The sequence below is a fragment of the Nanorana parkeri genome, unplaced genomic scaffold, assembly GCF_000935625.1.
Source record: "Nanorana parkeri isolate BGI_ZX_2015 unplaced genomic scaffold, ASM93562v1 scaffold438, whole genome shotgun sequence".
Taxonomy (NCBI): domain Eukaryota; kingdom Metazoa; phylum Chordata; class Amphibia; order Anura; family Dicroglossidae; genus Nanorana; species Nanorana parkeri.
In genome coordinates, this window is record NW_017306706.1 from 496,656 (window position 1) to 508,733 (window position 12,078).

Below are 12,078 nucleotides of genomic sequence, written 5' to 3' on the forward strand. Positions count from 1 at the left end.
TTAGTCTCCTGTGACCATCAACAGAGAAATCTTCTGGAATGCACCTCACCTTTAGCAGAGACCCACCAGGGTCTGTATGCGCTGTTCCTCTAATTCGAAACAGGTAGAGGAAGCACCTGATGCCGAATACCTCCCAGTGATTACCTCCTCTCAGGTACAGACTCTCTTGCAGTCTCAGGAATTGGAAGCAGACAGTTCATCCGAATGGCCCTTGCATCAGATAAAATAAAAAAGTGGAGACTCATAGTGCAGATGGTTTTAAAAGCATACTAGACTTTATTAAAAAAAGGAATACTACTCACATATCATAGATAAAATTGAGGTATTTGGTAAGCAGCAACAGACACTGTGTGCAAATCGCTCAGCTCCTCTACTCCACCCTACGTACGTTACGTCAAAGGGCGTGACTTCATCAGGGGTGTGGAGACAGGAGCTTAACCGAGCGCATATATTAAGACCAGTTGTCATGGTAGCCACCATAAACAAATGGCGGCCATGACATTTTCAAAATTAAAACACCATACTGAACATGTTATAACTGAGAGTAACATACAAAAAAGTGATTGACACTGTGGCACTTATTACCCTTCATCCAGCTAAGTGGGTAAAGCATTAAAGCATACAGCACAAGGTAAGTGGAAAATAAGAAATCTAAAACAAATAAAACCAAAACTATAAACCACCTCTGTGTGAGTCTGTTAAAGAAGACAGGGTGATACATGAATGGTGAAAGTTTACTAATGCTGTAGTATACCATATTGTTTCCTGTTATTCATTGCATGCCATGTGAAAAAAGCTCTAGAAGGAATATTATGAGGGCATCTTCTTCTAGGGGATGATATGAACTGATCCTGTCCAGAAAAGTTAAATAAATCCTATACGGTGAATGCAACTGGGTGAGTCCCTATATGAACAGATGTGACCTGTCACAAACCATGAGCTCCCAAATAATAAGGGGTGAAAACCCCCATATTTAAACAAGATAAAGTGAACTGACAAAGGGATTGTCATCACATATTTCATCACATATCTGGCACTTTGCAGTCTCATTCACACAGCGCAGCTTTTACCATTAATTTCATACGTTATAACTGAACACATAGATTTCAGCTGCTGCTTAACTTGATTAGAGTAGTGGCGCGAGGTTTCACATTATTCACTTTTGTATCATTCTATTTTGATATCACTTTTCAGCCACTATGGATATTTTTGATTATATGTAAAATAGAACAGTTAATTTAGAGGAAGTTTTTGGTTACACTGAACAAAAAAAGTTTAATGACATGAATTTTTGCCTGAGAAAATTAAAACATAAGATGGAAAAGAAGATAAAATTATGGTGGGATTGTGCAACAATTGAAAAATATCTAGCAGAAGGAATTGTTCCCAGACGCTTGAGGTGGGATGTACCACCTAATGATGGTCTTTCAGACAATGAATCCATGGAGGAATGGTTTTTGTTTTTTAATAATAGTGGTTTAGAGTTGCTTAAGTTACTAAGGAAAAGGAAACAAAGGAAACTTGGCAAATTAAATGGGGAGATAGAAGAATTAAGGGGAAAGTTTAACCCCTTACAGGAAAATAGGGATTACCTTGTGGCATCTAATGAATTAAAAGATTCCCTTCAACAAACAGACCAGGAAGTGAGAAATATTAAAAGCAAAAAATATAATCGGGATAAAAATGATTACTTGGCCAAACAGGTTTTTAAATGGCAAGTAAAAATCTCTGAAGAGGGTGAGCCAATGTCGGCTAATACATCCCCTGAGAGAGGGAAAGCCCCTCTAATTACTTCCAGGGATACTATACTAGCCCATGATGTTGTAAGACAAACACCAACTGAAGGGCATGAGGACATTCATAGAGGGAGAATGCAGAGATCCTTCCCATTGGCCCCAAGGGGAGGTCAGAGAAGAGGTTGGAACAGATACCCCCCACGAGCAACATGGAGTCAGGGGGGAAGGGGGAGAAGTAATAGATGGGACCCAGATTATGAGATGCGAAATAATTGGACTCCCCATATTTACAGAGATTCTGATTTTGAAATTCCTACACGTAATCGTTTTACCCCATTGAACCAAGATGATGCCAATAGAGATAGGGGTTTTTTAGGGAGGAAACCCCGGTTCCAACGGGACTGGCAACGAGAGGCACCACAAAGAGACAGAATGAATATGGAAGAAAGAGGGGATGTAGATCAGGTCGACAACACAGGAAAAAGAAAGAGGTTTTAGGGGAAGGTATTATTAATTTGAGTTCTACAATCCTTAGTAAAGAAGAGCTGTTGGTGCTTGACAAGGGCCTTAAATATGCACCTAATAAGCCCCTTAGCAAGTTTGACACCTACATCTCCATTAATAAGTTCACTCGCAAACTATGTATAAAAAAACATTTTCTAAGGAACCCAGTACCCCCCAAGAGTTTGGAAACTCAAAGTGAATTCAGACATACCACACTAACCAACAAATCAACATTTAACCCAGCCCCTCACAACACCAAATATATTGAAGTATTTAGAAATTTGATAGTCAGAGATTTGGAAAAACTGAAATTGAAACCATCTAGACATCCACAACATCTGAATAAAGGGATTAGAGAACTGGAGAAGGATAAGAACATCATAGTCAGACCTGCTGACAAAGGCGGAGCAATCGTCATTTTGAATAAAGTAGATTATAAGAACGAAATGGCTCGTCTACTAGCAGATGGGGACACATATGAGGTTTTATCTAAAGACCCCACAAGAAATTTTAAGAGAGACCTAGACCGGTTAGTGAAGAGAGGGCGAAATTGTGATATCCTGACAAAAAAGGAAAGTAGATTTTTAGCACCATTGGAGTGTAGGATTCCAATCATCTATTATTTACCAAAGATCCACAAGAATTTACATCATCCCCCTGGCAGGCCAATAGTAAATGGTATAGGGTCTGTCACTAACAGATTATGGGGCATATGTTGATATTTTCCTGCAACCACTCATCCAGAGAAACTAGGCATATCTACGAGACACTAAACACTTTATTCAAACTGTGGAGGGCCTCCCTTTTGACTCTCACTGTTTTTTGGTTACAGCAGATGTCGCCTCTTTGTACACTATTATTAATCATCTAGATGCATTATCTTCTGTTCAGTGGCTGTTGGAGATGGATAATACCATTCCAAAATTACAAAAATAATTTTTGCTAGAAGCGTTGCGGTTCGGATTAGAAAGAAACTATTTTTGGTTCGATGACAAGTTCTACACACAAAGGACTGGTGTGGCTATAGGGGCTAAATTTGCCCCCCCTGTGGCAATTTGCTTTATGTGGAAGTGGGAGAAGGAGACAATCTTAGACAATAAACCCAGGGAATTGATCATCTATAAACGCTATATTGATGATATATTCATGGTTTGGAAGGGAGAGCGAGGTGGATTGGAAAATGTCCTCTCCTATCTAAATAGAAATTCTAAAAATATTTGTCTCTCATACCACATTGACCAACACAAATTAAGTTTTTTGGATGTTGAAGTTTTTTCCAGGAACAACAGTTAATTGTGAAGTCTTTTTTCAAAGATACTGACAGAAATGGATATCTCCCCACTTCCAGCTGCCATCATCCATCATGGATATATAATATCCCTAGAGGGCAGTTTGTAAGGATGCGATGTAATTGCACAAAAGACTTGCATTTTGAAGAACAATCTAAAGTACTTAAGAATAGATTCCTACAGAAAGGGTACACTGAAGATTTTTTAGATGCAGAATGCCAAAAAGTGGCGAGAATGGACCGTAACTGCATTTTAGCAGAAAGAACAGAAAAAGCCCCCCTTGAGGAAGAAAATAAGTTCAATGGAGCCATTATTATGGATTATAATATCCAGTATAAGGACATAGAAAAAATTATTAAAAAACATTGGAATGTACTCAAACTAGATGTTCAGTTATCGGGCATTTTGCCAGACAAACCTAAATTTATTTACAGGAAGACCACCAGTTTGAAGGAAAGAGTGGTTAAAAGTGTCGTAGATCCTGTCCAAAATAAAAATGGGTTAATTTTCCCTCATTTGAAAGGATTTTATTCTTGTAGACATTGCAATGCATGTATGCATACTAAAGGAAATCCTAGAAAAAGAACTAGTTTTGAGCTAACGGTTACAAAAGATACCCACAACATTAGAGATTTTATATCATGTGACACAGAAGGGGTCATATATGGGTTACAGTGCCCCTGTGGCCTACAATATATTGGTCGCACTACCCGCAAGTTAGCCATTCGTGTAAGAGAACACATACTGTATACAACATCAAAGGTGGTTTCAAAGATCACTCAGTCTCTCTACATTTTAAAAAATGTCATAATAAGAACCCCGCAAGCTTACAATTTTGGGGTATCGAACAAGCTAAGAAAAATTGGAGGGGAGGGAACTGGAAAAGAAGTTTGGCCAAAAAGGAATCTGAGTGTATCTTTAGACAACATTAGCCCCCACAGGTCTCAACATAGTTTTCGACCTGAACTGTTTTATTGCGGATACATACATTTTCAGTCTGAATTTTAATGGAGGGAGTATGATATCTGCTTTTATAGCTTCAGTTTACATAAATCTTGATGTCATAAAAAAGGGGGAGGAGTTCCTCATCAAAACAGGGACCATCTGGGATTTGATATGGGCGGTCATAGATATAATTTGCCATATAGGTTGTGATTTATCCACCTTATGTGATGGGTGGCTCTTTCACAATTTTACCCCCTCTTTCACATCATTCCTTTGCTGTTTTTTCAGTTTTGTTTTTTTTCCCCTCCCCAAGGGTTTCATCAATACCCTCACTCTTGCCATCGCATGGGTTTTAAGATTACATATTTTAATATTTTAATTGTTTATGTGATGAAATATGTGATGACAATCCCTTTGTCAGTTCACTTTATCTTGTTTAAATATGGGGTTTTTCACCCCTTATTATTTGAGAGCTCACGATTTGTGACAGGTCACATCTGTTCATATAGGGACTCACCCAGTTGCATTCACCGTATAGGATTTATTTAACTTTTCTGGACAGTATCAGTTCATATCATCCCCTAGAAGAAGATGCCCTCATAATATTCCTTCTAGAGGTTTTTTCACATGCAACGAATAACAGGAAACAATATGGTATACTACAGCATTAGTAAACTTTCACCATTCATGTATCACCCTGTCTTCTTTAACAGACTCACACTGAGGTGGTTTATAGTTTGGTTTTATTTGTTTTAGATTTCTTATTTTCCACTTACCTTGTGCTGTATGCTTTAATGCTTTACCCACTTAGCTGGATGAAGGGTAATAAGTGCCACAGTGTCAATCACTTTTTTGTATGTTACTCTCAGTTATAACATGTTCAGTATGGTGTTTTAATTTTGAAAATGTCATGGCCGCCATTTGTTTATGGTGGCTACCATGACAACTGGTCTTAATATATGCGCTCGGTTAAGCTCCTGTCTCCACACCCCTGATGAAGTCACGCCCTTTGACGTAACGTACGTAGGGTGGAGTAGAGGAGCTGAGCGATTTGCACACAGTGTCTGTGGCTGCTTACCAAATATCTCAATTTTATCTATGATATGTGAGTAGTATTCCTTTTTTTAATAAAGTCTAGTATGCTTTTAAAACCATCTGCACTACGAGTCTCCACTTTTTATTTTATCTGATGCATGGGCCATTCGGATGAACTGTCTGCTTCCAATTCCTGAGACTGCAAGAGAGTCTGTACCTGAGAGGAGGTAATCACTGGGAGGTATTCTGCATCAGGTGCTTCCTCTACCTGTTTCGAATTAGAGGAACAGCGCATACAGACCCTGGTGGGTCTCTGCTAAAGGTGAGGTGCATTCCAGAACATTTCTCTGTTGATGGTCACAGGAGACTAAAGGTGGCCATACACTCTACAACCATCGCAAGACTTTAGTCTTGCGATGGTTGTACAGGGATTAAAAAAACGTACGATCTGCCTATGTTGGACAGGCAGATCGCACTCTCGATCATCGCAAGCCCACCCCCCTGAGGGGCGGGCTTCCGATGACCGCAATGCTGAACGGGCAGTGTGCGCGTGCGCACACCGGCCCGTTCGGCATTTGTCTTCTGAGCACCGTTCTAACCAGCCGAGAATCGTACGATTCCCGGCTGGTTTTCGAACATGCTGGTTCGACAGAAGACGTGCAACCGTACAGTAGAAACGGTCGCACGTCTCCTTTCACACTGCTCGATTATCGTACGAAAAACCGATCGCATACGATTATCGTACGATAATCGTGCAGTGTATGGGCACCTTTAGTTTATTCTACATCCAATGTTTTATCTTCTATTTACTTAATGGACTATTGAAGATCCAGGATCATGGACATTTTCTAACCATTTATTATTTTCACTTGAGTGCAAGTTACACACATGCGTTTTTCTTGTTGGTATTCTTTGCACATTGCATCACTTTGATTCACAGTTAATATTTAGTGCATTTGATTTTTCATTATGGATATTTTGTAGCAATTACATTTACACTAAGGTGCATGTTATATACATGCGTTTCTTTTTTGTTTTGCACTTTTTACACATTGTATCACATTACTCCAAGGTCAGTATCTACTATATCTGACATTTTGCAGTCTCATTCACACAGCACGGCTTTTACCATTAATTTCATACGTTATATCTGACCACACAGATTTCAGCTGCTGCTTAACTTGATTAGAGTAGTGGTGTGAGGTTTCACATTATTCATACTGTAGGTGTATGCAACACATGCAGTACAAAATGTATGTTCCTGTTTCCTAAGGAATTAAAACAATTTAAAAGACTCTATGTGCCAAAACAAGTACGTCCACCAATTGGAAACACTTTTCGTGAAAGCCCTATATTGTCTAATCATTGCTTGCCATAGCAAGGACCATACTATGTTTTTCTATGAAGCTAACGCTCAAATAAATCATTTGTGCTGGAAAGCAAAAGCTTGAGAAGACAGAAGTAAAAAAATATCTAACGTGAAATTTAATTTTGAGCTTTTGGGCATCCCTTATGGTTTTTGTTACTTGACAACAGCATGACATAGAGAGTTTATGAAATTCAACTTTTGAATTATGATGATAAATTGAACCTGTCAGTTAGTGTCAGTTCCTGTGATTTTGGTTTGAAATTGAATCATTAAAAAAGTTATGATGAAGGGGTTTGCTCTGAGATGCAAATCTAGATTGTATTCTTGGTATGATGCATTCTTATACATGGAGCTTTTACATTTTTCAAGGTGTCAACATTTTAAAGCATAAACAGCCATTTTCAAGTCAGCCACAAATATTGTAATAAGCAAAGCGTAACCATTTTTGTTTTTGATAGACCATTTTATTTTCATGAGCTAGATATGTTTTTGGAATGAGATAATAGCCTGTATGAATAAAGATTATAATAAGTTTGTTTATAAAGTAAAGGTAGCTATCCCAATCCTAAAGTATTACAGGGGAAAAAAGACAGTTGTTATAGCAGTAAATATTTATTTTCCTAATATACATGTTTTTAAGTAGAAATCTTACTGCCTTTTTTTCATTATTTAGTATAGTTTCAGATAGTTTGGGTAAAGGTTATTAGGTTTTTATTGCTGTCTGTATTCATGTTTGGTTTTTTTTGTTTTCTTATGACATATATTTATTAATAATCTATTAATGACTCTGAGTACACAATCATACACAATATGTTGACTTTTATCATAATGTGAAATTATATTTGTAATTCCTATTAACAAGAAATTCACCTTTCATCAGTTTAGGTCAGTCTGACCAATAGATTCTTAGTTTAAGTAGTTGCACTATTAAATAATTGCCATTTTGTAATGCACTGCAGTGCATTATGTATCATAAATCAGAAGCTGATAGAATATCAAATTATAACTGCATATCCTGTTTAAAGTGTATGTACACCTTAAAGAGAAACTTAAGGAATCTAAACAATTAACCCTTGCAGTGGCGCTACCCTAGCCCTGCAAGAGTTAAGTGTTCATTTTGGTCTAGGGGCTCAATTAGGATCCGCGGTCTTGTGTGACTGCTAGATCGGTACCCGCAGCCACTTCTTCCCCATGCTCCAGTGACCTAAGCCCTGCTGACCATCACGTCTAATGGAGGGCAATTCATCTGCATTATACATGAGGATGCCAAGGGACATACAACAGCTGGAGCAAAGGGGGAGAGAGGTGAGCACCCACTGCTGCAGAACAGTGGATCAAGTTAGTATATCTTATGTATTCTGGGCACCAGACCAAAATGACCAGTTAGCCCTTGAATATTAAGTAATTATAAAATTGCATATGCCTTGTATTTGCTTTTTGGCTTTTTATATTTGAAAAAATGACTGGTGTTCATGACAGTTTCCCTTTCCAGCATTATCTGGCTTCAGCTGAAAATGCTAAGCACAGACTGCAAATCTTATGGTAGCCTTGTCACCACTGGCGGAACGTCCAGGGTCACAGCGTTTGCATATGCAGCTGGGCCCTGGTGTTCTGCCACTTGGGGGGGTTGCCCGAAAAGAAAGAAGAGGGCCTGGCCTTAGTAACCATCGAGGGGGTACAGCCAGTCATCTGGTCCTCCTGTACAGTGGAGAGTAATGTATTCTTGCAGGGAGTTGCACGCTGTGTCCTATGTATGTGAGCTCGGCTGCATGTCCTGGGAAATGGCGGTCCAACTGGTCCCCATTTCCCTAGCCTTGATCATCTGTAAACTGGATGGCAAGGGGAGGGAGAGAAGGGCAGCCAGGTTTTCCAGGCTGCCAACAGGAAGTGCTTCTGAAGCTACAGCTCGCTATATACTGAGAGCACCGCAGCCGGGACTTCAGCCTATGTATGAGAGATCTGAGTTTAGAGAGGGTATCCCTAGAGAGACATGGCCTACCTGTAGTATCCTTCTCAGCATTCAAGAGCAAGTACAGAAATAGTAGGAAGGACATAATTTAACAAAACAATGGACATGAGTGATGAACTAAAAACACAGTGCACAGCTCACCCCTATGATGCGTCCCCACAATCCACACTCTGTGCACAGAGGACTCTCTTCTGGAGTGATAGGCTCAAAAACTGTAGAACCAGGACACGATGATCTTCCAAAGGAATTCAAACTTTATTCCACATGCATCTATACAAAGAACAACCGCTGATGCACTTCTGCCTTACTCGGCTTTAGCCGCAGCTAGACATAAGTGATAAGCCTGTAAAGTAAAATGTTCAATACAGCAACAACACAACTAGCAATAAAAACAACATGAAAATTAAACTGACTAAATAGTCAGAAGCATGTGAGGTGGGAGGGTAACGTCATAAAGGGTAGAACTGTCTCCACTCCCGCCTTGCTGACCACCAAGTACTGTGGGTAATAGAAGTACTAAAGAACAAGTGATCCAGGTATTATCACTGCAAACAGTGAAGGCACGTTGGTAGAAAGTTTAAAAACTGCCAAATTATGAGGCTTGCAAGGTTCCACTGTAAATCACCTAGCTTGTGGGGAAAGATCTGGAAAGATGGGTTTCAGAGGCCAGTCTCGCAATGACACCTGAGGAAGTTACAGTGATCCCAGGAAATTTGGAAGGTCTCCCAATAACATAAATGTGGCCAACTTGTCATTCCTCAATGCATGTAATAGTAGAAAGTAGCAAGCAGAAAGGGATGTCACTAGATATATTTGAATATCTACCTCAAAAAGAGGTTTAGGCTGGGTTCACACCTTGGCGTTTTATGTATGCGCGTTTTGTAAAGGCGTTTTTCAGGCGTATTGTGAAGTGTTTATGCGCGTTTTTGTACATTCGAAAACATGCGTTTTAACTCCAGGAATGTAAAAAGGTAACCCTTGCAGTGGAGCTACCCCTGCACTACAAGGATTACCTGCTCGTTTTCCTCTAGAGGCTCAAATAAAAATATATATACTAACCTGATCCTTGATACCACCTGGCTGCTAGATCAGTCACCACAGCCTCTTCTCCCCTGGGCTCCAGTGATTTAGGCCCCACTGACACCATCATGTCTAATGAAGTTTATTCACAGTCATTAGATGCAGACGGACATACCACAGCTGGAGCGTAGGAGGGGCGGGGGAGAGGTGAGCACTCACTGCTGCAGGACTGAGGATCAAGTGAGTATGACTTCTAGACTCTGACCAGTTAACCGTTGCAGTGTGGGGGTAGCCCCACTGCAAGGGTAAACTTTTTACATACCTGAAGTACTTCTGTAAGGGCTTTATGAAGGAGAGTCTGTCTTAATATATTCAGCAAAAAGACAACATCAGTAGTAATGCAGAGTGGCGTAGTGGTTAGCGCTTCTGCCTTGTAGCACTGGGGTCCCTAGTTCAAATCCCAGCCAGGGATTTGAAACAAGGTGTTTGCATGTTCTCCCTGTGCTTGCATGGGTTTCCTCCAACACTGCAAAGACATGCTGGTAGGTTAATTGGCTCCTGTCTAAATTGGCCCGGTATGTTGCATGTAAGATAGGGACCTTAGATTGTAAGCTCTTCAGTGCTATGTAAATACCAATAATACAAAAATAATGCACATGACAAATTATATCATGCAGACATCAGGGGTCAGAGTTCCTAAGTCCCAGTGAGTTCTTTCAAGTGTATGTTATCAAATCTGGTTGCTTTCCCTGTAAGATGTTAAAGATGGAAGTTGAGGCAAGAATAATGCAGCGGTTAGCTATGGTTTTAGGGATTCCCCTGATGTGGATATTTTTCTGCCAGTTACATAGTAGGTGAGGTTGAATAAAGATACAGGTCCATCAGGTTTAACCTATATAGTGTGTGTTGTATGTGTTTGTGTGTATGATGCCGGAATTTTAATAACCCTGTGGGGTCTATTCACTAAGCTGCCGTAGGCAGCCGAGTGACTAACCAACCACAAGCGAAGTGAACCGAACGCTGTTTGGCTATTCACTTCAGGCTGGTACGGCTGATTCCAGCCATATATCGGCTGAAATCAGCCGTACTTCGAGTGGCTTCGGGTCGGCCGAATATGCTCGGCATGTTCGGCTGACCCGAAGTGCAGAAGGAGTTCGACGATCTCTTTCTTTCTTCATGGCATATGTGTAGAATAACAAGAAAATTACTTTTCAGATGTAGTTTATTAAAATAAACAAAATTGTATTTGCTTCTTATAAAGTCACAGATATCTATTAGTGTGGAAGATTGGGAAGACACAAAAGAAACCAAAGAAATGGCAACCAACCGTAACAATCATCGAAATTCCACATCCAGTGACCAGTCAGATCATCCCTTACTACGAAGGAAGAGTATGCAGTGGGCCAGAAGACTAAGCAGAAAGGTTCCCAGACATTCCAGCAAAATAGCAGAGAGAATAAGTCAACAAAGAATGACTTTGTGCAGAAGGTCAGAAAGACAAGAACTAGCAGAACTGGTTAAGAACAGAATGAAACATTTGGGTCTTCCTACAGCAGGTTACGGTATGTAGAACAAATGTAAAAACTATTCTTTGTATTCTTTGTATCTATAATCATACATAAAGGTGGCTAAGTCCTTTCTGGCCTGTTTCCATACTACAGATATTTTGAAACTGAGTTATGGATGGATTTATTGCTAGAATGCACAGGTGGATATTGATTGTGTGATTGACCTTGACTTTAACAAGGTACATATAACATTATTTTTACATCACATGATGAGATTAGTACAAATAAACCATGCTAAGGATTTTTATGCAGGAGAACTCCTGTTCTCTTTTATAATAAATCAGAACCAGGAATTATACAAACCGGGACTACATTGTGGATGTAGAGCTTTGTACAACTTGGGGGTCTATTCACGAAGCAGCCGAAGGATCTAGCCATAGCTTTGGCCAATCCTTCGGCTAGCTTCGGCCCCTAGGACCCCTTCGGTTCAGTAGAACCCGAAGGGCTGCTGTACGGGCTATTCACAATATGCCTCGGCTCGGCTGAGCCGTGCTGAAAGCCGAAGCTGCCCGAGCGGCTGGCCATTGGCCGGCCGACAGCCTGCTTCTGGCAGCTGGGCGGAGCCAAGCCATACCTGAAATCAGCCGTACCTGCCTGAAGTGAATAGCCGAACAGCGTTCGGCTCACTTCACTTCAGGCTGGT

At 40.2% G+C, this 12,078-nt stretch overlaps 1 protein-coding gene across 1 annotated transcript in view; it reads left to right on the forward strand.

Moving 5' to 3' along the window:
* LOC108790014 (potassium channel subfamily T member 2-like) overlaps positions 1–12,078 on the forward strand; it is a 424,109-nt gene that overhangs the window by 377,461 nt on the left and 34,570 nt on the right. Inside the window, exons 28-29 of the mRNA XM_018560180.1 lie at positions 2,589–2,769; positions 11,104–11,429. Of these exons, the coding sequence (XP_018415682.1) occupies positions 2,589–2,769; positions 11,104–11,429 (507 nt within the window). The remainder of the gene's footprint in view (positions 1–2,588; positions 2,770–11,103; positions 11,430–12,078) is intronic.